The 26,076-nt window shown below is 41.4% G+C and overlaps 2 protein-coding genes across 8 annotated transcripts in view; both read left to right on the top strand.

Moving 5' to 3' along the window:
• Positions 1–25,974, top strand: part of LOC110976598 (TPR and ankyrin repeat-containing protein 1-like) — a 39,364-nt gene extending 13,390 nt beyond the window's left edge. For 5 of the 7 annotated variants that reach the window (XM_087140787.1, XM_087140788.1, XM_087140791.1 and 2 more), the window contains 20 exons: positions 243–374; positions 1,234–1,380; positions 1,831–1,990; positions 2,243–2,362; positions 3,060–3,107; positions 3,898–3,942; positions 4,153–4,263; positions 4,768–4,930; positions 5,780–5,951; positions 6,243–6,280; positions 7,024–7,061; positions 8,486–8,581; positions 9,292–9,412; positions 10,931–11,099; positions 11,336–11,406; positions 11,510–11,565; positions 11,994–12,029; positions 13,690–13,739; positions 14,953–15,852; positions 24,913–25,974. In XM_087140787.1, the coding sequence (XP_086996913.1) occupies positions 243–374; positions 1,234–1,380; positions 1,831–1,990; positions 2,243–2,362; positions 3,060–3,107; positions 3,898–3,942; positions 4,153–4,263; positions 4,768–4,930; positions 5,780–5,951; positions 6,243–6,280; positions 7,024–7,061; positions 8,486–8,581; positions 9,292–9,412; positions 10,931–11,099; positions 11,336–11,406; positions 11,510–11,565; positions 11,994–12,029; positions 13,690–13,739; positions 14,953–14,991 (1,812 nt within the window). In that variant the 3' untranslated portion in view covers positions 14,992–15,852; positions 24,913–25,974. Of the gene's footprint in view, positions 1–242; positions 375–1,233; positions 1,381–1,830; positions 1,991–2,242; positions 2,363–3,059; positions 3,108–3,897; positions 3,943–4,152; positions 4,264–4,767; positions 4,931–5,779; positions 5,952–6,242; positions 6,281–7,023; positions 7,062–8,485; positions 8,640–9,291; positions 9,413–10,930; positions 11,100–11,335; positions 11,407–11,509; positions 11,566–11,993; positions 12,030–13,689; positions 13,740–14,952; positions 15,853–24,912 lie in introns of those variants that run through there. The other 2 variants (XM_087140789.1, XM_087140790.1) reach the window with 2 other exon arrangements.
• Positions 16,986–18,699, top strand: LOC147798256 (uncharacterized). Its single transcript, XM_087140792.1, has one exon. The coding sequence runs from the start codon at positions 17,650–17,652 to the stop codon at positions 18,697–18,699; it is 1,050 nt and encodes a 349-aa protein (XP_086996918.1). The 5' UTR covers positions 16,986–17,649.
• Positions 25,975–26,076: the final 102 nt, after the last annotated feature.

The raw sequence follows: 26,076 nt of genomic DNA, 5'->3' as shown, positions 1-26,076 counted from the left end.
TCTTCATATGACCAAATCACCTCAGTCTATGCCTCCTCAGCACCATGCCGATCCCCTCCACAGCCACTCTCCTTCCCAACTCCTGACTTGACAGCCTGTCAACCAAAGATACCCCACACATTATTGAATTTTTAAATTTATATTTCAGTAAGTTTCAGACTTTACAATATAAGTCGCTAGGTATGATTTACCACTTGAGATGAATGTAGTTTTTAAAGTGACAGAGTTTGTACCTTCAACAGGTGATTTTGGTTGCCGATGATTCAGCGAAACAACCAGAAGTGCTAGCCAAGGGCGTCGTTATGACCATAAGTGAAGCCAAAGGATTGGAGTTTAATGATGTCCTACTCTACAACTTCTTCAAAGATTCACTTGTGAGTACAGCTCTGTACCCAAACATTTGCTAAACTTAAGGCTGGTTCATACTTTATGCGAAGGTGAAATTGCGACGTCAAATCAAATATTCGCACTATGGATGCGCAAAAGTTGAACACATTTCAACTTCAGCGCAATTCCGCTGCAAATCTTTCGTGATGTCAAATTTGCTTCGCTTTCGCATGAAGTATAAACTGGCCTTAAAGTTTTAGATAGTTTTATTGCGAAGCCATTCTTAAAGTTGAAAGAGAAAACAGGTGTCCAATTTCCATCGCTGTGGTGGCATGACTCTGATCACTTATCTGCCATTTGCTTTTCTTAACTCGAGATACGAGGGCATTTTGGCCCCTTTTGGTTGAAAACACATTCAACGTATAACCAATTGCTTTCAGTTCACCCACGTTTGGTGCAATAATCCCGACTTACAGAGGATATATACATGTATGGTGCTACTGTACACATCATGACTTGTCTCTCCATGCCACCCTGTGTGTGGCATATGAAGAAAGTACTGTCACGGGATTGTACACATTCTGATGAAAATTAGGTGTGTGTACTCCTGACAATAAATACATGAACCAGGGCTTGAATGCATAAACGTGACATGTACTGGTGCTCTTGAGTTTGTTTCTGCATTCAATTGGGGACCCTGAACAATAGAGGACAATGAGGTCCCCGATTGACAGAGGGTCCCCGATTGACAACTGTGTACAAAACATATGGGTGGTCTTGTAACAAAAGAGGAACAAACAAAAGAGGAACAATAGGGGGTCCCCAGTTGCGGGCAAATACACACTTGTGTGTACATGTATGTGTGTTTTTTAAGATGAAATGTTGAATACTGTGCATGTGTTGCAGGCAGACAGGGAATGGCAAGTAGTCACTGGTTTCCAACTCGGTAACCTTCATGATCAGCATAGGAAAGGTTTGAAGGAAACTGAACTTGATTGGCTGTTGCCTACCAAGCGGCCACATGGTCTGGACTTCAGTCCTGATAAGCACAAGGTTTGTGGCAGTACCATTCTTGATTTAATAGAAGCATGCCGTCACTAAAGTACGCTACTGGGCTGTGGAAGTAGTTTCTTTCCCATTGACATTTCAGAATGAAATTAAACTTGCCTCCTGTTTACTCGAGCAATCAATTACAGTAAGTTTCAGTTTAAGTCGCTAATTTTACTTTTTAAGCAAGGGGGATAAAATGGTATTTAACATGATATTTAAAGGAGCATTTGGTTCAATTTAATTATGTCTGGTACATATTAGAGTTATATTTTGGCTTTTCTCAAAGGAAAGGTTGAAGGAGTACTCAGTCATGTCAACTTTTTTATTTTAAACACATTTCAAGTTCAGGTGAGGGATGTTGAGATTTTTAGCGTTTTCTTTTTTTTTCACAGATCTGCTTATTTGTTTGGCAGTAACTTGATTTGGGCTCTGCCTTTTTATCCCACATGACAGGTACTTAATTCAGAGCTTAAGTATTTGTACACTGCCATCACGAGGGCGCGAAATGAGGTCTGGATCTTTGATGAAGACAGGACAAAACGAGCGCCGATGTTTGAGCTACTTTGTTCTAATGGTTTGGGAGAAGTGAAGAGACCTGAAGATTTAACAAAGGGTGATTCCTGAGTATCTCTCTGTCTATTCAAGTTACACAAGGCTTGGTTGGACAAGTATTAGAATGACTTGGTCGTCCACTTATTCCCAAACAAAATTTGATTTGAAATTGGTCACTTGTTATCCAAAACGCACTTTTTAAAAGTTTTGTGTTGAAAATCACCCCAAAATTCTATGCTACAACGATGAGATGCGACTCCGTGTAATGTAAAAAAAAAACCATCAGACATGATACATTGCTTTGTCTTTTCAGGGTGTGACAGAGGATTTGTAAAATCTTCCAGCCCATCTGAATGGATTGAAAGAGCCAACTACTACATTGAGAACAACTGTTGGAAGGCAGCAGAGAAGTGCAGAGAGCTTGCCGCACACGGTACATCTTCAATGATACTTGGATGACTAACAGGCCTATGAGTGTGTATAATCCAAAACCGGAAAAATGCTCAAGAAACTATGTTGGTTTGCCTTTGTGAAAACCATCCAAGGTTTCTGCCCCCCCTCCGCGAACTCAATTGTGCTGTAATTTGACATGCATGTGCCAACACACCTCATTAAAAGTTGTGAAGTTTGAAGTCAATTAGATGTATAGTTTTGCTGTCATGGTCATTTGAAGTTCAAGGCTACATGCGTGTCAACCGGGGTGCTTTGAGCACATCAGTGGAAAAAGTGTACATTTTTGGCCAAACTATCTCAGAAAACTGTGTGCTGCACAAAAACGGCATATCCAATTTTGCACAAAATTGGTGTCAAAATGACTGCAAAGAGTTACTCTGTAAACTCCGAAAGGCTCAACTCCTGAAAAAAAATGCAATGCGGGAAAAATGTAGAGGGGGCAGGTTCTCCCTTCCCCCGCCTCTTTTAGGGTTAAAGCAGCATAAGCAAGACCAGACAAAAACATGAGGACAAAACAATGTGCAGTATACAAATGGAAAATGCCTGTGAAAGCAGTGGTAAGAAAAATTTCATGAAGTGACAGATTGAATGCTTTATTCTGCTTGCCAAAACAACAGCATCGTGTCTGATATGTATATTCTGGGAAAATTGATTTTGTTTTCTTTTTCTTTGAGCAGCTGAAAAGAAGCAACAGGAACGAGACGGGGCCCAAAATGCAGTGCCTGGTGAGTCCCATTTGAGTCTCAGACTGCAGAAGACTGATTAGCAAGATTGATCGCCTTTTTTTTTCAGCAAACATTTTTACAATTTCAATTTGACAAATTGAGATGTTACTTATTCAAGTTCAATCTTTCCATCCATAAAAACTGTTTCCACCCTACTCTGCTGTACATTAGAAATGTGTAGATTTCAAACAGATCTTCCGAGATCTAAAAGTACTTACTGTCATTCTGCTTTCACTGTCAATGCGAGTGGCCCAAAAGGACATTCAGTTTCTTTTTTTCTGTTCCATTTGAGCCCACGGTGAGATTAATGTGCAAATGTCTTTCATTAGGCTAGTGATTGGTTGAAAATTCTTTGGCATGGTGCAGTATCCATCTTAAGCCTAAGCATCCCCTCGTCGGTCTATAAGAGCCACGTTAATGAGGAGTGTTCATTTTGTTGGTAGCGATGTGACTGCAACGTTTGCGTTTCATAGTGCGTGAGCCAGCGATGCGCAGTTACCACCAAAGGAGCCTCCGTTGCTAGGAATATTGCGCCCTCGCTTGGTCCAGCTTAGGACCCATGGAGACATGTCTTCACTGTGTTTTCCTGGAAGGAAGAAATCACATACTTGAGCAACCTGGTCCCGAGGAATTCGTCGGTCCCAAGTTAGAGGTTACAAGAAGAAGAAAAATTTATTTAGCAAGAGGGAGCAACACTTGTTCCATGTTTGTGGAAAGGTTTGGTCGATTTTCACAAAGCATTTAAATCTAATTTGGTGGATGTGTGTGTGTATGTTTTTTCTGTCAACAGCTAAAACGAAGCAACAGGAACAGATTACGTCTACGAATAAAGCTGGTGAGTCTTGTTTGAATATTTTCGCCATCCCCAAGTAAACGCAAGTCACATCCGTTCATCTGTTGGACCCCCCCTCCGGGGTTGGAAATCATAAGCGTGAGACATTTTGCGCACTCAATCAAATGCGGCACAGGAGCAAGTTATTAACACAGTCAGTGTATGGACTTAGCATGGTAAGGATTCTTATTGTAATGATCTTTTTTTATACAGCTTCAAGTAAGGAAGAGTCACAGCGCGAGGAGTGGATCAGGAAAGGTGACAAATATTGTGAAGAAAAACAGTGGAAGAAAGCCATCAGGTGTTACCAGCGGGCAGGTGATGGTAGGTTTTGTTCAGTTGTCAGTCAAGTCAACGTAATAACCAGAAATGACAGTGTTTGTGCCGTATTTTGGGGGTTGCTTCCAGGAGGAATGCCTTTAAACACCTCCAAAGATCAAGATCTACTTTAGAATTTAAATTAAATTTCCTGAGTCCAAATTGCAACATCTTGGCTTATTAGTAAAACTTTGTGTAGCATGAACTCTATAGAAATTCTTACAAGAAACCATTCTGAATCTAAGCAAACCAATGGCACAGTGTTTGTTGTTCACCCTTTTAAAGGTGTCAAGTCTCATCTAAAAGTGCTAGTTGAGGAGCTTGAAATTCCCCAAGCCTTCCGCTCTCAGTCTTTCTTAATCCTCCAAATCTGGTGGATTTTGAAGGATGTGGGAACATTACTGGCTTATGATTTGGACCAGTAAAAGTATACAAGTATTTTAACAGCATTATTAAGTAATGTATGGCTAAAGATGTATTTGGATTGTGAATTTTGTTTCCCCCGAGTAGTTGAAAAGCAGCAGTATGCCTCGCATATGGCCAAGAGGACAAAGGAAGTTGGTAAACAAACCCATGCAGTGAAAGAGGCGACCATGCAAGCGGCCCGCTGGTTCCTGCTTCAGAAGTGTGACTGCAAGAGGATTCTATCTTGGAATTGGATCATAGGCGAATGGTCAGTGCATGCATAACGCATCCTCCTGTATTCAGATTGTTTCCAAGGCAAAAGGCTCATCTTCAAATAGCCCCGTGAACTGATGACGTCACTGTTCTACCACAGTGCATGGTAGATAACGTGGAAGGTCATCAATGCATTTCACCGTACACCGCTATCATCAGCAGAGTCTGATTATCTGTTTCCAAACGGCAGTTGTTTTTAAACCCTTATTGTATATCTTCTGGGAATACGGCCGTTCCACAATAGTGTGCCACCAAGAGTTTGCAACGCATTGGCCAATCACAGTGCGCGAAATTTGTCGACCCAATGCGCATTTGGAAATGGTCGACAAAGTTCGCGCGTTATGATTGGCCAGCGTATTGCAAAATCTTAGTGGCGCATTATTGTGAATCGCCCGTATTATTGTCCACAACTGGAAATGGTAAGTTCATGCCTTGCACTTTCTTGAGACTGACCGGAGCTATATGTCTGTCATTTCCCCTACTCATGGCAAACAATGTCCATGTACAACGCACCGATAACCACCACTCTATCTTACCATTGCCATAAACACCATGATGTGCCATCCGTACTAAGCTGGTGAATTTTCAAACTTTTTTGTCTATGTTGAAACATAAATGATAAAAAGTATCCACTTTAGCATGCACTCGAATCGTGGGTTTCCATCATATGGCTACCAACTAAAACAAAATGTCAACCTTATAGAATGCTTCAACAATTTTTCAGATATGTAAATCTTAATCTCAGTACCAGAAGTATGTACTGCAGTACCAACAAGATGAATCACTCTGTTTAAAAGTCACATTATACTTTAAAGATGAAATACAAGTTTCTTTTCCTTCTCAGTGAAAATCATAACTGGAAGCTGGAAACTTACCAGACAATTGTGAAGGAGCTGAACGATCTCCAAGATACCGTGGATGAGCTCTGCGAGGTCGCAAAGTTTGGAAAGGCAGAAAGGGCACTCCAAGATAAAGAGTGGGAAATCCTCACAAAGATTGACCAGACCAAAGTAAAGGTAAAAATTAAAGTGATACGAGACTGAAGTTAGTAGCTGATGACTTGTTTCCAAACCACTTCATACCGGGGATTTCCTGTGTCGTAACACAGCAAGTTTAAACAGGCTCTGGTGAATTCTGGATGCCATCCAGGTTGACGTCTATATTCCATCGCCAAAATGGACACATTTTTCTCTTCTCTGTGTATTCAAACTGTGAGATTGTATTCACACATCCTCCGGTGTGATCTAAAATCCGAACTTCGAGATTTGAAATAATTTGACTTGTTCATTCCTTTGCTTTGCTCTCAGTTTTTGGATGACTGCAGCAAGAAACAGAGTCGAACGTGGTACGTAAGTTGTAACTTGTTATGAAATGTCCATAGGATGCAAATCAAAAGCTGTCATTTTTTTTGCCCAATGCCGTCTGTCACCTGCAGTATCTTACATGTTCCTGTTGGTTCTCAATACATCAAACAGCCATAACATCTTTCTTTTGTTTTTCCAGTTATTACTGCATAATGTGAACATTCCAAACCAGATTTTATTTCATATGGTACATTTGCTGTCTTGAAGAGTCATTTGTTTTTCCCAATGAACACAACAGGAGACCACAACATGGAATTTTGTTTGTTTTGTGAAAAAAAGACCACATCGTTCAAACATTTTTAATGACTCGTTACATGGGCGAAGATTTCTAGTCGCATGTAGGGGGATGATTTTACATTCCACCATCGAGCTCAGCACCGCTTCCATTCCAGGTGAGATTGTGACACAAGCGTGGAGGTGTTAGCTACAGGTGCACAACATAAAGTTGGTGACTTAAAAAGTTGGGGGGGGGAGGTGGATGATTTTATTGGTAATCGCCACTTCCCCCCATCCCTGGGGATATTCGCCCATGACTCATTTACTTTCCTCATCGTCTTTTCTATAGACTGAAGTTTTAAGAAAAAGATGGTACCTCAGTTATGACCAAGAAGTGTGTTATGATATTGTCCGTTGGCTTTTTGCTTCCTAAACCCTTTATTAATAGAAATTACTGACATCCATGTATGATCATGTGTGCATCAAATCTCACTTTTAATTTTGGCAGGTGGTGGCATCTGATTCGACTCCTTGCGTATCTCAGAAGTAAGCCAGCTGTTGCATTATATTACCTAAGCAGAGGCTGCATATGAATCTCTTGTCTAGAGCTAGGTCTAGGTCTTTGCTCCATTTGAAATGCCTGGAGACGCGTAGGCAATAGACTTAGCCGTAGCTCTGGAAGCCCGTTTCGAACATGGCCAAAGTCTAGTTTTTGTAGCCCTACTACAGGCTGTTGACTTGCATGCATGTGTTGAAGTTGGGGGTTGTGGCACAGTCAAGCATATAGAATCAATCTCCAAATATGGAGGGCCTGACGTTTCAATCCTAGCAGAATCTTTCTCAAAGGCAAAATGACAAGTAGACAGGGACAAACAAGCAAACAGAGAATCAACCAGGATGGATGAATGCAGGAGGACAGAAGGAAAGGTCATATTCATTTTACTATCTAAATTGGTCACTTTAATTTTACTTACTTCAATTATTTATTCTCCTTTTAATTGCAAACATTATGTTCAGTTTAATATTTACATGTCATGTCAAGATCTTACGAATTTTATTTGAAAAATCATGTCCCTGTTCATATGCTACACTAATATTTATACATAGACTTCTATAATCCAATTAGTCTGGAGAGCCTCTCGACAGAAACTTGTTTCTTTTAGGCAATCCATCGGGAGCTAAGTGGATATTGTGTATTTTTTTTATTGATTATGTCCCTTTGTAATGTTTGTATTTGTATATACATGTAACTTTCCTGGCTGTAAATTGTATGCATCCCGAAAAATGAAATAAATGTAAATGTAAAAGAAAGCTGCAAGCTGGATGAAGGGGCAAAGGGTAATACAAGGGGACTTCGTGAAAGGCGTGGTTGAACAACAAGGGAATGCAAGGTGGGAAAATATCAAAGAAAAAATACAATGGATGCAAGTGGACCCCAAGTGGGGGGGGCGTATAATTTGAAGACAAAAGAGAGGGAAAGAAAAGTGTAGTTCAATAGAATGAAGTGTACATGGTCAGTGGTTCTCACAGTTTGGTTTGAAGACAGCAACACATTGGTAATACATGTAGTAGCATTTTGGTGCACCAAAGAACAAATCTCCAAGTTGGTTTGTCTTTTCATGACTCTGTCTAATCTTTTTCCAAATTAAGCTGGTTCTACGTCTGACTTTCATAGTTTTACACTCTTTACCCAGCATTGACCAGAGTGCTAATTATAAGATTTTATTTGGGGCAGTCTGAAGTTGACACATATATGTATGGAGAACTAATTACCATAAAAAACTTTTTCTCTGAAAGTATTTCAAGCTTTTCATTATGTGTGGAAATATCCAATTCATAATGTACACATGTGTGATCTGCCAACCTACTTTGGGAATTTGTATTGTGACCAGATTTTTAAGGGAAGATTTGGAAGTATTTGTCAATGAAACTGATTCACAAGTGTCGCTTATAATAATTTTTTCTTGCAGTTTTTGACAAGGAAAGGTTACTTAAAGCAGAGAGGATCATAGCAGTTGATGGGAACTTTGACCAAGGGCAGCAAAATGGAACCTCCAAGCGTGGTGGTGATGATATGTTCCTTTGTCACGACCCATCTGGATTTGCCCATTCACCAAGAAAAGGGTTAAAAATTAAATTAGATGGCAACCAAGGGGGACTTTTGATAGAAATGAGGAGCTTGAATCCAGAAGTTTTGACAGAAGAGAAGTTAGAACATGTCATTTTGAAGGGGGAAAACGATTCAAAATAGCTTTCATGCAGAAGCTGAGCTACAGTTCAGGCACATCAACTCTCTGAAATCATGATTGTGTTTTCAGCACAGTTTCCCTTTCAACACCAGTCATCTCCTCGTAATGGATTCACAAGATTTGCCCTCCAGACTCAGAGAGAAATTTAGATTCAGAGACTAACATCAGATACATATTTACATGATTTTGAAAAGATATTTTGTGAAACAGGTAACTTGATATAAAATGGGGGGAAAGTAAGAAAACTCAGTGTTCACCGGTTTGTTCAGGCGCTTGATTTTCGGCCCCAGTGGGCCTTCCTCTGAGCTTTCGGGGGGGGAGCTGTGTGTGTCCCCCCCCAGCTCCAATTAAGTCCCTGTGGAGCTCAAATTTCAGCACCTGAACCAACCGGTGAGCGCTGTTATATCTTACTTTTCCCCCATATTACTGATCATCAGTGCTCCGCAGTTTTCCTATAATTTGATATCTGTTGTTGTGGACTGCGGAACATTTTACTTATGCAGGGATTTCTTTCACTGATAACTCAGGGAAAGTTTACAAACTGCAACAAGCTGTCTGCGAGAAGGTCATCGAATCGGCCGAGTGGTTCCTGCGTCAAAAATGCCATTGCAGAATGACCAAACCGTGGTGCTGGATTCCAGGCTACTGGTCAGTACATGTACAGTCAAGCCTCATCAATAAGAGCACTGTTAATATCACTATCTACTTAAAATAAGGACATTTTTTTGGTCCCAGGCATTTGCTTTTCATTGCTTCATTCCTGAGAAAACAAGGCTCCTGTTACAAGGGAATCTGCCAAGTCTGAAGAAGGTTCGACTGAATGAATGCATGGGAGGGAGGTCACTGTGCAAAACCAACATAATAATTGGGCTGTCACAAAGTGCTAACAGACCAACAAGGACAGTAACATAACCAGAAATTTATTTCTGAGATCTGTCAACTAAAGAAGGGAGCAGGGATAATAGTTCTAGGGGGAAGACAGTTCTAAATGAGTTGTAACGCCATAGGAGCACTAACAGGAAAGTAGGTAGTCTTGGCCCAAGACTGGGTTGGCATTGTTTTTGTCTCTGTACACCAAGCGGCAGGCACAGCCAATCCACAACAGACAAACTCCACTGATATCCAGTCTTGGTGACTCTGGCAGGCCTAACCGAAAAATTCTGAACGTACCTCACGCACTTGAATTGCTATGAATAATAGAGCCTGGGCATCGCATGACAGTTGAATCTGTGTCCTGACATACACAGAGCGTGGTATACTTCAACTAATTATCATCGTAAAGGTGTTCTTTGACTTGTCTTTTGATAAATACGTATCGGCCTCCAGAGAAACAAAATCTCTAAACAATGACCTCATGAGTGGCCAGTACATCGATGTCCATTAAGTAAAGCCTAATGACCTGCGCCATTAGCACTCCTTGGGTTGCGTACCAATTCATAGCATTGCGAGAAGGCAGCATTTCTTATCAGCAAATTTCCAACTGTTCATTGAATGTGTCAATGTGCCAGTCCACTTCCTAACAGAATTTAGCAGGTTGGCCTGCCAGATTCACCAAGACTGGATTTCTGTAGAGTTTGTTTATAAATTGGTGCCCTCTACCGTTACGCGCCTGCCAGCATTATGTTGCCCACGTGGTGTATGGAGATGAAAATAATGCCAATCCAGTCTTGGGCCAAGGCAAGAAGGGTTTTTCGTTACACAAAATCTGAGCAGTACCCATGTGCATGAACATTTTGCGTGAATCAGATTGGTCAAATCGGAAATAGCTTTTCAAGTACCTTCCCATGACATTGAATGATGACCTCATTTATTCACCGTGAACCTGCACTTTGTTGCCGCATAGCCATGCAGCAACAGGCTCAAAATTTCCCCTTAATTGCTTTGCATTGTAGCCTATGCTCATCATTGTGCTATGCATGTAACAAGTGCATGTCATCCAGCAATCAGGTAGTTAACATTTTTTGGGGAGTTGGGAGGAACCTCCTCCTTTGAGTGTGTGTTCATTTTGTAGGGGTGTGTTTTAGAGTGGCAAAGTATTTTGCATTTATTCCAATTTGTACTGCCAAGATTCACACCCTGTTGCTGGAAATCGAAGATAAAATAAACAACTCTGCCCACGACCTGCAATTGAAACCAGTGTGATTTTTTCCTCTCCTCTCACGGCAGCCAAAATCATAACTGGAATGTGGAAACTTTCCAGTTATTTGAGGGCCAGCTGAATGATCTTCAAGAGGAGGTTGATAAACTCCGAGGGGAAGCAGAGTTTGGAAAGGCAGAAAGGATACTCAAAGAGAAGCAAGCTGTATTGCTGATGCAGATCAAACAAGATAAGAAGGTAAAACCAATACCACTGTTCAAAGATTGCTCTTTGAAACAGCAAATTTTGGAAATGCCACAGGAGTTTATGGAAATGCTGGTGACGATTGAATGAAACGATGAGATCTTAGGAATTTGATTTAGCAATGCAAGATTACGAGTAGTTTCATTTTGGAATGGATTGTCTTTAAAATCTGAAGTATGAAATATGAAATAAATTTCAATTTTCCATTGTTGAAAATTTTGAAATCACAGTTAGTGACTAACCTCACCAAGAAAGGTCACCAAAATCTCAGGTTTCGTCAAGTGCTACCATCCTGGCAAAGGTCAGTTTGCTTGATTATAATGTGCATTTCAAGGTCAATATGATGTCAACCAAAAGCCTACTACACGAATAAAATCTCATCACCATGTTTTATTCATTGACAGGTCAAAGTTGTCACACAACAATTTTCATTACCAGGATCTCTTTGTCTTCGTCCTACGTATGTAACATTTTACATTTTCCTTTTATCAAAGTCCATTAGTCTTCCTAAACAGCATAGGACTTGAGTAAATTTTCTTTCTCAACTTGTCAGGAACACATTTGAAGACATACTTACTCCAGCAATTTACCTATGCTTCCAATTCTTTTATGGTTAAGGTATATTATTATACTCGTCTGCAATTCCATTTTGAGTAAACATACTATTAAATTTAATTTGCTGGATCTTCCCAACTTCATGCTCAAAAAAGGGATGTCCTTTTAATAGTTAACTGAATGTTGAATTCTGGTATTGATGAATTCCACAGCATCAATTTGTTTAACAAAATTTGCCTCGGTTAGATATTTGAGTGTTAGAACTGCTCTGTAGAACACCAACTTTAATGTCATCTACTGAAACAACTATCTCTCTTTGTTTTGTCTTTGTAGTTGTGATTATGATCCTGAAATTTTTAGACGATAACAGTGAGTATAATTTTGTGGTAATTAGGCTGGGGGGATACCTAAACTTGCCACATATCCCAGGGGCTCTGACTGAATTAATTTTCATGTTTTTCCCAGAATTTAGGTCCCAATCACTTTCAATACAAGTTTCCCAATCGAGGCACAATTCAAACCCATGCACTCTGGAATACAAAATGATGCTATATCTTGTCTTACTAACAGCATTATCATGACATCAAAACAATGGTTTCTTTCTAGTTTCCATGCCAACCTAAAGAGATGATATAGAGCATAGCTGAACAGCTCCTGGTGCTGTACAATTACATGCAAACTGATGCAAACACGGACGAAGGTTGACAGCAAAACTTTAATATGGCGTGCAAAATTGACATCTAATATCTCTATTAACAATTGAGATATCTCCGTTACAAAATCGAGATATCTCTATTAGAAATAGAGATAACACTATTAACCACAGAGATATCCCTATTTCACAATTAAATGTTAACTTTGCACATCTCAAAAAACAGATATCTCTCTTGGGAGATTAAATGTTCACGTTGCTCACCATACTTTGACCTTGGTTAATTTGCCAACTGACTAGTTGAGTAAGTCCATGTAAACACGCGCCAACATGACCGGTATAAAATGATGTCCGTCTCACTTGATGATTGTCAGGGTTCCTGCAGCCTGGAAAAGTCATGAAAAAGTCATGGAAATTTGTTTTCATTTTCCAGGCTTGGAAAAGTCATTGAATTTGTAAAAATGACTAAAGTCATAGAAAAGTCAGAGAAATTTGTTTTCGTTTTCCAGGCTTGGAAAAGTCATTGAATTTGTAAAAATGATTAAAGTCATAGAAAAGTCAGAGAAATTTGTTTTCGTTTTCCAGGCTTGGAAAAGTCATTGAATTTGTAAAAATGATTAAAGTCATAGAAAAGTCATGGAATTTTTCAAACATTGTGTGTGATTTCTACTATCAGAAATAAGTGCATAACATTTGTGATTTTATTCGCAACTTTTAAAGTCCGAATAGTCCAAGAAATGGAGTTACTGGGTCACAGATTCTCATAATATGGTCATGAAGAAGTCATGGAATTTAACTGTCCTTTAGGTGCAGGAACCCTGACTGTGCATTTTCTGATCCCCCGCCCCCAGGTACCCTGGATGCCCCCTTAGAAGACACTTTTTTTACCACTTAGTTTACTGGGCTTATATCAAATTAAGCAGGGTAAGCAATGAGTAATATGCTTGAATACATTTGGTGTGAAGGCATTGGCTTATGAGTTCCATTCAGAATGTGAAATGATAGCTTTGATATACATGTGTTTGCTTTGTTACCATTGGTTACACCTAAGTTGCACTGCTTAGCAATATTCATGTGTTGCAAACTGATATATAAATCATTGCAATCGTTGTCAATTGTAAAGGTTCGCCTGCATTTAAGGACAAAATTGTCAATCTTCTTAAGATAGCCAACAATTTATTCTGTCTTTACAAAAACTTAGGAATGTTCATACTTATTTGACATGTTCCATAGTTCATGGAAAATACTCAGTTCTTTAAAAAAATAATCCACTGGTTGACGTTTAAGATTTAGTTTACAAATCTCAACATTAAAAAACACACTAGAGGCATTTTGAGAGAGAAGGGTAAGTTTGTGGAACGTCATTTTTCTTTACAGATGTGGAGTGGCAATTACGAGTACCCTACATGATTATATTTCTAGTCTCGGTGAGTGATGGAACTCATTTTAAGCCTGTACATTTTTGGCTGCGTGTAGGGCTGCGCTTATACATGAGGCCTTGTGGGGTACATGAGAACAGTGGAAATACCCCACAAGAATTTCATGAAACTGATATTTGGAAATAACTCAAAAAGGGGAAATTTTTGATGATAAAAATCTGTCGCAAATTGAAGTGTTTTATATAAGGGACATACGGTCGAAATTTCAACCCAGGGAAGTGAATTTGGTTTAAATTGGATTGATTTGAAATGGTTTGCATGTTGTGTGGGAGTTTTGTACATGAGAACAAAGGAAATACCCCACAAGTATAGCTGTGTAAGGATGTATGTGCCGACTTCGAATATTTTGATGTATGATTGATTATCAAATATTCAAATCAACTATTTGGAGGTGAAAATCAATGTAATAAAAAAGGGGACAAAAATCAATTATTTGTTTGCAAAATCGTATTCTAAAAACACTTTTAAAGATGGGACTAGTAAACTTAGAAGACAGCTGAACATGCTCAATAATAAATGCCAATAACTACTTTTCTTGAAACAGTAGCACTGGGCAGTGAATTTTTCTTTTGACACAATTTTTATGCTACCTTGTGCTCTTTTTCGATGTATAAAGTTAAAGTTGAAGGTACTGAAAAATACATTTTTTAAAACATTCAAAATTGTCCATGTTTTTCCAAATAACTAAAGGGCACTACTGCTGTGATGTCATCATGGTTCAGTGCATATTATCTGTTCAGTTTGTGAACCCAGAATTTACTTACCGAAAACGTTTCTGAGAAAGGGTTGCTTGCTTGAGTGTTGCTATAGACATACTCAACAATGATCACCGAAGAAAAGGAAACTTAAGCTGGAAAAATATGTTTTGAAAAATCAGTAGGTTTTGTGCAGAGACCATGTGACAATGAAGTTTTCTCGCCAGGATTACATCACAGGTTTGCTCATAAATAAGGACATTTCTTTAAAGTAACCAAAATGGCAGTAAAATGCTCTTTAAAACCATGAAACGAAAATTTAAAATGAGGTTAACTAAGGCATGAAATGAAAGGTGCATTTTGCAGGTTTGTATTTTTAAAAAATAGCATTGTAAAAAACAGGTTACAAAATTAATTTTTTAATACATTTTAATAGTGGGTTGTAACCAACATACAGTCTTGTTCTGTACAGCTCACTGGGTGTTTTCTGTCTACCTTTCCCACAGTTTTTCCTCGGGAAGAAAAAAAGGAAACCAATTAGATAAACATTTTGTCACAGCACAGTTGATCCTGACTTCAGGGCTTGAAACCACCACTCTTCAAGTTGAAGACTCCATCTTTATGCCCCCCTGAAGGGGCATACTGTTTCTACACATTCTGTCCATGTAAATGCCTTTGTGTGCTTTGGCCAGCTCTGCATTGATGGGAAGATTTCTTTTCAGAACCAGAGTTGCGGAGAAAAATTTCTTCCCCCAAAAATATGTCCCCATAATCTTTTGACACGGCTGTAGTCCCACAACTAGGTAGCCAATTTGCATGTGCTAGAGCGTGTAATTAGTTTTTCCCACAATAACTCAAGAAGGCCTTGAGAGCTAGTATGTACAAATACATTCACGTTGGCTTTCCAAGTAGGATTATGTAGGATTCCAAGGTCAGTGTTGGACCCTAAGGCGATAATGTTAAAAGTTAAAAAATCAAATAATTAGAAAATCAAAAAGAAATACATGTAATGCCGTTACAGCTCTTGTAATATCCAGTATATTGTCATGAAACATGATAGATCAAGTCTACCATTATTACTTTGTGTTTCTTCAAAGGATCTATCCATGTTCATGCTATAAAAGACTTGCCATCGGAAGTGCTGCAAATAACTTATACTGTGGAGTTATATACACATAAACTAGACAATACCGAACGGAGATCCCTTATGACCCAGGTTTTATCATGTCCTTGGAATGCTAGGGTAGTGGGGCTTTGGTGTTTGAAATATAAAAAGGGCAATACCCTTCCCAAAATATGAAATGGAAACGTTCTCATTTTGTTTTGTCAGGGTAGATTTGTAAATTGAATGGATGCGTAATATCAAACTGTCAAAGCATGATTTGTGTTCCAGAGGTAGTGTTTATGTGACAGGTCATTTACATATAGCCCTTGCGCAGCGCCCTCGTTTGATAGCTATGCTTGTTCAACATTAGTTTATTGCCAGCTCTTTGTTCAGTGAGTCATTCACCCCACAGCGCTGGTACAGACAACACCACAGTAGTTGCTGGCAGAAGTTTCATTTATAGCCTTTACACCTCATGTTAGCCCTAGATTGACTGGGCTAGGGTAAGTCCATTTTGTTCTTGATGTAGTAGTTTCTAGATTTTTTCACTTTTGTATTTTCAGAAAGTTATTGTGGTTTTCCAGAGTTAGTTGAAGCTCAATTACATGTATTACATTTGTTAAGTGTCTTTTAGATACACTTAAGACAAGTATATCTTTGTTATGATAAGAGTGTTCTTTACTTTCAGCAATTCAGAAAGTTTAGTGTTTATTACTTTGGCTCATTTACAATCAGTTTCTGAGTTTTGTTTGTTCCTTAGCATTTAGTTATGAATTATTGATTAGTTCTAGGTTAAGCGCCTGCAGCTTGGTGTTCTTATTATCCCAAGGTTATTGTGGAATACTTAATTTGTTGATGGTCTTATAAGGAAGTTAGAGTTACCTTGAACTTCAGGAAATATTCAATGGTGACTTCATTTTGTGCATTGATCTATGTTCTTCCAGTGTGAGTTTAGGAAGAAGTAATACTTTGATTTTATCCACTTTATTTCTTGTTTGGGCCACTCAACTTAAGGAAATTCTTAGAATAGTTTCATTACTTTACTTCTTTAACTAAATTCCCTATTAACTTGTCATTTGACCATTTATGTGTACATTCTTACATTCATAGTTAGTGTTGCAAGTTCTTAGTATCTTTTAGTGTATAAATTCTTAGTTTCTTTGTTCTGCATTAGTGTCCATAGACAGTGCAGTGTATCAGAGCATAGAGCCACAGTGCAGCCCTTACTCCCTTAGTTTGCCGCATATATAATGAGATGCACACATTTTCTTGGAAGTTGCCCATGCCTTAGTACAGGGAGACAGGATGTGAGCCACAAGGTTCATTGCCCTCTAGAGACTTCACTGACCACATTTTTTATTGGTGTGTGTGCAATGGAGGTATAATGCCACTACATCGCAGTTGCTTTAGTAGACTTGCATACTAGTTCCTAAGGTTCTGCTAATACTAGATGTGTTCTTATTATTATAAAATTATGTGTTCTTTTTCTTTGAGTTTAATAATATGCTAGTACAGTATCACCGTTGCTTTGACTTGTTGAGATAAGTTATATCCTAAGTCAGTTCTTCATGGATCCTTAGGTTATAGTTATAATGCTGAGTGGACAGATTTAAGTTTGTGGCTTAGACAGTGGAAGTTGTTGCACTTTTCGAAGTTAATTCCTTTCTTGACTGCGAGTTAAAGCATACGCATGCCTTGTATTTTTAGACTGGAATGTAACTCTACTTAATTCTAGATTGGTGAACTGCACGACTTCATTTTCTGTTCTTTGATGATTTAGAATATTTTGCAGTTATAATATTTTTCTTCGTTATTTACATTGTTTAGTTGGAATTCTCCAAGGCATTGTATTTACATGGAAATTACTTATTGTATCTTTCCAGGGGTTTTTCTTGTGGCGACACCATAATAAAGAACTGGAGTGAGATAATGCACACCATCCGTGTCGATCTCATCTTCTCACTGTTACATTTGGCGTCGTAGACAGGATGGGGTGCTCAACGCTACAGCCCCTAGCCCAGTGAGGTGAGCTACGAGTTTCAGCTTCTCTGGTTGATAAGCCGAGCTATAACTGAGGCAGCAAGTTCACTGGAGGAAGATGGAGTTGGAGGAGCTGCGTAAGGAGCTGGAGGCCGTGAAGGCAGCACTGCAGGCCCACGAGAAGAGTGCAGTTGGCAGTTCATCCACCCCGTCATCCACCCCATCATCCACCGCACCCAAGCAGATCTATGTTGCCTCAGGACGGAGATTGGAGCGTTTCCGGAATGCCCCAGAGAAGTCCGGAGACCCGTCCATCCGGGAGTGGGTGAGCGATGTCAGGGGACAACTGGCATCCAGGCAGCTGACCGCTGAAGAGGGTGCTTCGTTCATCCTCGACCACCTTGCTGGGAAGGCCCGTCAGGAGGTACTAGGGCGAGGAGACGAGGTGGCAGGCGAACCCGAGGAAATCTTCAGGGTACTACTAAAGGTCTTTGGGGATGGCGACACACTCCCACAGTTGCAGCAGAAATTTTTCTCATACCGCCAGGGACCACAGGAAGACCTACTCACTTGTTCGCTTGAGCTGGTGGAGCTCTTCACCAGGATGGCGAAACTAGATGAGGCTTGTGAGGCGTCTAGAGAAAGGACACTCAAGGGCCGACTCGCGGAGGCAGTTCGCGATGAGGGCCTACAGCGGGAGCTACGCAGGCTCAATATGGAAGCCCCCACCCTGTCCTTCTTTGATGTCAGGGATCGCGCTATCGCGTGGCTGGGTCGGAGACAAGGAAATCTCCGGAAGGAGGCTGCAGTGCAGGAAGTAAAGGCTGCAGATAGCACATGTGATATGAAGGCTTTACTCGAGAAGCAGGGGCAACAGCTGCAGCACCAACAGCAGCAAATAGATGCCCTCATCAAGGCCCTCAGTGAGAGACCACGGGGATGGAGTCAGCCGCAACCCCGCAGGTGCTACACTTGTCAGTCAACAGGGCATTTGAAGCGTAACTGCCCTCACCGCCCACGTGGTAATGGATCTCCTTCAGAGCAAGCCCAACGAAGTATGTTCAACCCCCGTGCTCAACAGTTTACTTCAGAGCAGTCCGTTCCCCAGCAGTCTACCCAGCCGCAGTTTGTTCCCCAGCATCCTTCCTTCCAACAGCCATTAAACTAGGTCGGCCTGCCATTGTGAGCCAAACGACAGGCCACCAAGTTTTGCAAGACAGAGGCTCGATTATCCAGAAAATAGTAGGGGACTGCCCAGTTGCACAAGTAAAGCTTGGAGGCACCAAGGTGATATGCCTACTTGACACCGGAGCACAGGTATCCACACTAACCGAATCCTGCTTTAGAGAGAACTTCTCCACGGAAGAGTTGGTTGATATCCGCGACTTACTCCACATCTCTGGTGCCCAGGGTGCTGCAATCCCCTATCTGGGTTACATTGAGCTGTCACTTCAGGCATTGGGACAAACGTTTGACAAAGTAGGTTTCCTGGTGGTGAAGGACCCAGTTGGCACAGCAATGTCTGAAAGGAAACAAGAAGTGCCTGGGGTCATCGGCTCGAACATTTTCAGAGACATGAGAGACGCACTGCAAAAGACAATCGGACCCGGATTCCTGCGCAGCCTGGAAGACGGTTCTGGTGGAACCGAGTGGGCTAATGTCCTAGCTCTCTATGAGGAGATACGGAGTGCCTCCCATCAATTAGACAAACCCGGGAATGTCCGCATTTCTGGTCAGAAGCCGATTCTAGTACCAGCGATGTCTCTGCATGTTGTACAGTGCTCTGTCAGGCCTAGCAATGATGTCTACCAAGCAATGGTGGAAGAACTTGATGTGCACACGAAGCACCTTCCGAAAGGTCTGATGATTGCACCAACCCTTGTCAGTGTTGATAAGGCCGGCAGAGTCCCCGTTCAAGTCGCTAATTTCAGTGACAGTGACTTGTACCTTCAGCCGAAGACCCCAGTTGCAGTACTCTCTCGTGAATTCTCTGAGTACCCCTGCCCTCGAACAGTTGCATCCGACTGTGAGGTTTCTGCCCATCAAACCCCTGAGAGTGATGATCTTGTATCCGATCTGATGACGCGGTTGACGATCGGTGAGGACATCAGCGACGAGCAGCGCTGCAGTTTGAGAGGACTGATTTCTAGATACAGTGATGTCTTCAGCAAAGATGAAGATGACATCGGTTTCTGCAGTAAGATAGAGCATCGGATCATCACTACTGATGATATACCTGTCAAGGTGCCCCACAGACGTATTCCCCCACACTTATGGCCAGAAGTTAGAGACCACATTCAGGCGTCCCTAGACCGTGGCGTCATACGAGAGTCTTCAAGCCCATATGCCTCACCAGTCGTCCTTGTCCGTAAAAGCAATGGGAAACTCAGAATGTGCGTCGACTACAGGGCCCTGAATGCGAAGACACACAAGGACGCGTATCCCCTTCCACGAATCGATGAAGCACTCGACGCACTGAATGGGGCCAAGTATTTCTGCAGCCTCGACCTTGCCCATGGGTTCTACCAAATCCCCATCGAAGAGAGAGACATCGAGAAGACCGCCTTCCGTGTTGGTGTAGGTGGCTTGTACGAGTTCACACGAATGCCGTTTGGGCTCTGCAATGCACCTGCCACCTTCATGCGTCTCATGGACAAGGCCTTTGGAGATAAGAATTTCCAGTCCTTGATTGTCTACCTCGATGACATTCTTGTGTTTGGCAAGACATTCAACGAGACACTTGAGCGACTCCAGATGGTGCTTGATCGCCTCCGTCAATTCAACCTGATGGTGAAACCAGAAAAGTGTCACTGGTTTGCCAACAAGCTGAAGTATTTAGGCCATGAAGTATCAGCGGATGGAATTGCACCAGATCCAGAGAAGATACGTGCTGTAGCTGAGTGGAAGAGACCAACCAATGAGGGTGAGCTTCGAAGCTTTTTAGGCCTTGCGAGCTACTACCGGCGCTTTGTTCAAGGTTTTGCCAAAGTCGCCGCCCCACTTCATGCGCTGCTTGGTGGTCCAAAGAAGAAGAAGGGCAAAAGAGTCGTCCCATCCCAGCTTCAACTTCCTGAATCATGGAATGAAGCCTGCGAAGTCTCCTTCAACGAGTTGAAGTCACTCCTAACGTCGGCTCCTCTTCTTGGCTATCCTGACTTCAAACGTCCATTCATCCTGGAAGTTGATGCCAGTCATCTTGGTCTTGGTGCTGTTCTGTCCCAAGAACAGGACACTGGTCGTGTAGTTCTTGGATATGCCAGCAGAGGTCTTCGCGGAAGCGAGCGCAACATGGACAACTACAGCAGCATGAAGTTGGAGCTTTTGGCACTGCGATGGGCAATAACCGTAAAATTCCGTGACATTCTGCTGGGAGCCGACTTTGTTGTCTACACGGACAACAACCCCTTGAGCTACCTCCACTCCAATTCCAAACTGGGTGCAGTTGAGACGAGATGGGCCGCCGAATTAGCACAGTTCCGGTTTAGCATCAAGTATAAACCCGGGCGGAACAACAGCAATGCCGATTCTTTGAGCAGAAAGAGAGAGCACGGTGACGAACCAAAATCAGTACGGTTTGAAGAGACCACAGCTGCTGCTGCCATCAGCGAAACCAGTGCTACCAGCATCCCTGTGGTTGTGAGACAATGCATCAGGAGTACCCTACAAGAAGCTGGCTTAAATGAGGTTCGCGCCAAGCCAGCTGTGACAGTTCCCATGGCAACAGCAACACTACCATCTCTGTCACCGGAAGATCTCACCGCACTTCAAAAGAGTGACGACTTCCTTGGACCACTTTGGCTTTTATGGGAGGGACAGAGTAGACCACGACCTGACCAGATTATGAGGGAGGCCAAAGAAGTCCGCAAGCTGTTGAAATTCTGGGATGCTTTGGAGGTGAAAGATGGTGTCCTTTACAAGAGGAGTACAGATGCTGGAGAAATGTGCCATCAGCTTCTTCTACCCTTGGCACTGAGAAACAAGGTACTTGTTGCACTGCATGACGAACTTGGGCATCAGGGTGGTGAGAGAACTACAAAGCTAGTACAGAGGCGATGCTATTGGCCAGGGATGGCCAAGGATATTGAAGCACATTGCCGGGACTGCAACAGATGTATGTTAGCCAAGGCCGGTAGAAAGTTGCATCCTACGATGGGTTCTTTCATCGCTAAAAAGCCACTGGAGGTTCTCGCAATGGACTTCACTGTTCTTGAGCCTGGGACGAACAACATAGAGAATGTGCTCGTCCTGACTGACATCTTCACCAAGTTCACCCAGGCCATCCCATGCAAGGACCAGAAGGCAACAACTGTTGCTCGTGTCCTTGTGCGTGACTGGTTTGTGAAGTTCGGAGTGCCGTGCCGCCTGCATAGCGACCAGGGAAGGAATTTCGAGAGTAGGGTTATCAGCGAGCTGTGCAGCATGTATGGTATCTCCAAAAGTCGCACAACACCTTACCACCCCGAAGGTAACGGCCAATGCGAGCGGTTCAACCGCACTCTCCATGACCGCCTGAGGACACTGCCCCCAGAGAAGAAGCGTCGATGGCCGGAACTTCTGCCCGAGATCATCTATGCGTACAATGCAACACCACATTCGTCGACGGGCTACTCCCCATACTACTTATTCTTCGGGCGTGAACCAAGGCTGCCAATCGACCACCTGCTAGGTACAGACCACCAACCAGAAGATAACGACGATGGGTTGCATCAGTGGGTAGCTGACCACCACGCACGGATGAGCCTGGCATTTCACTTGGCTTCAAGGAAAACTGAGGAAGAGGCTTCGCGAAGGCAGAAGAGGCACAACGAAACAGCCAAGAATGAAGATCTGGACATTGGTACCAGAGTGTTCCTCCGTAACCGCAACATCGAGGGCAGAAATAAAATCCAAGATGCGTGGGACAGCAAACCCTTCAAGGTGATAGGGAGACCTGATCCCACTGGGCACGTCTACACCGTTGCTCCACTCGATGGGGAGGGGAAGGAAAAGACGCTACACCGGAGAGAGCTGCTTCGTGGAACCACCTTGCTGCTGGATGGGAGTAAGACACCGGAACCTGGATACTGTCAAGATGCTCCGGGCTTCGTGGTGCAAGCTGACGAGGATGAGGATACAGACGATGAGCTTCTCATTATACAGCGGCAGGGTACGACACCAGAGGTGCCAGCAGACAAACAGGAGCCAGAGGGACAACCTGCTGCTTCTAAAAAAGCAGGGGAGCATCACCTCAGCGGCCATGCCCAGCCAGCGCCAAATCCCGAAGTGGAGCACACCCCTTCAGAGCATGCTCCCACTGAGGAACATCCTACAGATTTGCTAGCTTGCCATACCAGTGCCACTCCGGATGATTCTACTCCCGGTGACGACGACTTCAGCAGCAACGCAGATGAGCAGCCAGTACCAGTTCGCCGGACAAGCCGCACAGGGGCAGGTCAGCATGCCAACCCTCATCACCTGCCAAGATCTGCTGTCCAGTGCGAGATACCTGCAGCACCTGTTACAGCACCAAGTGTCGACCCCCAAGTCCTGGCAGACATTAGTCGTACACAGCTGCTGCTAGCGCAGATGTTGGCCGGAGTCCAACCAAGATGATTTCGGACTCTATGACGTATTCTTCCTTGTATAATTTTTCTGTTAAACTTAAGGCTCGTTAGAACATATGATTACAAGAGGTTGTCGAGGCGCCAACCTTTAAGCAGGGGAGTATGTGACAGGTCATTTACATATAGCCCTTGCGCAGCGCCCTCGTTTGATAGCTATGCTTGTTCAACATTAGTTTATTGCCAGCTCTTTGTTCAGTGAGTCATTCACCCCACAGCGCTGGTACAGACAACACCACAGTAGTTGCTGGCAGAAGTTTCATTTATAGCCTTTACACCTCATGTTAGCCCTAGATTGACTGGGCTAGGGTAAGTCCATTTTGTTCTTGATGTAGTAGTTTCTAGATTTTTTCACTTTTGTATTTTCAGAAAGTTATTGTGGTTTTCCAGAGTTAGTTGAAGCTCAATTACATGTATTACATTTGTTAAGTGTCTTTTAGATACACTTAAGACAAGTATATCTTTGTTATGATAAGAGTGTTCTTTACTTTCAGCAATTCAGAAAGTTTAGTGTTTATTACTTTGGCTCATTTACAATCAGTTTCTGAGTTTTGTTTGTTCCTTAGCATTTAGTTATGAATTATTGATTAGTTCTAGGTTAAGCGCCTGCAGCTTGGTGTTCTTATTATCCCAAGGTTATTGTGGAATACTTAATTTGTTGATGGTCTTATAAGGAAGTTAGAGTTACCTTGAACTTCAGGAAATATTCAATGGTGACTTCATTTTGTGCATTGATCTATGTTCTTCCAGTGTGAGTTTAGGAAGAAGTAATACTTTGATTTTATCCACTTTATTTCTTGTTTGGGCCACTCAACTTAAGGAAATTCTTAGAATAGTTTCATTACTTTACTTCTTTAACTAAATTCCCTATTAACTTGTCATTTGACCATTTATGTGTACATTCTTACATTCATAGTTAGTGTTGCAAGTTCTTAGTATCTTTTAGTGTATAAATTCTTAGTTTCTTTGTTCTGCATTAGTGTCCATAGACAGTGCAGTGTATCAGAGCATAGAGCCACAGTGCAGCCCTTACTCCCTTAGTTTGCCGCATATATAATGAGATGCACACATTTTCTTGGAAGTTGCCCATGCCTTAGTACAGGGAGACAGGATGTGAGCCACAAGGTTCATTGCCCTCTAGAGACTTCACTGACCACATTTTTTATTGGTGTGTGTGCAATGGAGGTATAATGCCACTACATCGCAGTTGCTTTAGTAGACTTGCATACTAGTCCCTAAGGTTCTGCTAATACTAGATGTGTTCTTATTATTATAAAATTATGTGTTCTTTTTCTTTGAGTTTAATAATATGCTAGTACAGTATCACCGTTGCTTTGACTTGTTGAGATAAGTTATATCCTAAGTCAGTTCTTCATGGATCCTTAGGTTATAGTTATAATGCTGAGTGGACAGATTTAAGTTTGTGGCTTAGACAGTGGAAGTTGTTGCACTTTTCGAAGTTAATTCCTTTCTTGACTGCGAGTTAAAGCATACGCATGCCTTGTATTTTTAGACTGGAATGTAACTCTACTTAATTCTAGATTGGTGAACTGCACGACTTCATTTTCTGTTCTTTGATGATTTAGAATATTTTGCAGTTATAATATTTTTCTTCGTTATTTACATTGTTTAGTTGGAATTCTCCAAGGCATTGTATTTACATGGAAATTACTTATTGTATCTTTCCAGGGGTTTTTCTTGTGGCGACACCATAATAAAGAACTGGAGTGAGATAATGCACACCATCCGTGTCGATCTCATCTTCTCACTGTTACATTAAGGTTGGAACTGATAGAGATATGTAGAACTTTATGAAGTCTCTTTTTAGTTCCAGTAGTAGAACTATTTTTCCGCTGACAGTAACCTGGTAATGGTCAAAATGATTGAATAAACACATTCCTCCTCAAAATCGCAGAATTTTTCAAACCTTATAATTAAATGCAAGTCGATTTCCTATTGACTATTAGAGAAAAGGACATTCTGGTGATTATGCTGACATAGTTACCATTATACCTCAATTTAGCTGTGGTTAATCCTATCACGGCTAGGGACAATGGCTACCTACAATGGTTTTGCCAGATATGACCTGGCTGTTTGAGTGTGATTTTTAGTATTTTTACACTAACTAGAGTTCTCTGAAAATTTATTAAACATTAATTTCTTGAGTCTTCCAATTGCAAAAGCTAAGAGAGTAGATCTGAAATGGGAGAACAGAATGTTTACATCAGGATACCGAAGATGAATCTAACCCTTACATATACACCTTCTGTGAAGGATGGCCTTTCGAAGCTGTAATAGTTGTGTAACAATTTCATCAATTTGAAATGTCTGTGCAAGTGTGTGCTTGGAAGCAAAAATCCTCGATGAGAAAATATTTAATCATTTATAACATGCATTTTTATAACCTCAGAACAGGGATTCGAGTCAAACTCTTATGAAAATCCCTAAATCCTGAAATTTGAGTGTATTTTTTCAACTTTTGAACACTGTTTATAGCATATTGTTTCATCTTCGAGATGTTTCGCAGTATGCCTATTGCCTAATGACATACTTTTTTAATTTCAAGTTTTTTAAGTAGTGTTTTGAAATTTTTCTTAAAATATAATGGATGAAAACCTTGTTCTTGTCGCATGTAATCTTGATAAAAAGGCTGACAAACCTTAGAAAAGAAGTGTGGAACCCAAAAAGAAACAAGTTTTCACTGAAATTCTATTTTGAATATCACTCAAGAACAACGGGTTAAAGATTATTTCATAATAATTTTAGATGTTTCTCAAATGGGCTGTTTTACATCAGGGGCAAGCTGATAGAAATAAAACGAATTCAGAGAACTGATAAAGTCAGTTTCCGTTTTATCTTGGAGTCCTTAATTTAAACTTGAACCGTGGTGTTCGAATTTGAGTTTCAAATATTGCTCTACCTAGGCCTACATAGGCACTGGAAAA

The sequence above is a fragment of the Acanthaster planci genome, linkage group LG09 (genome assembly GCF_054643075.1).
Source record: "Acanthaster planci isolate LZ-2023a linkage group LG09, COTS_SCS, whole genome shotgun sequence".
Classification (NCBI taxonomy): domain Eukaryota; kingdom Metazoa; phylum Echinodermata; class Asteroidea; order Valvatida; family Acanthasteridae; genus Acanthaster; species Acanthaster planci.
This window is presented reverse-complemented; position numbering and strand designations above follow the sequence as displayed.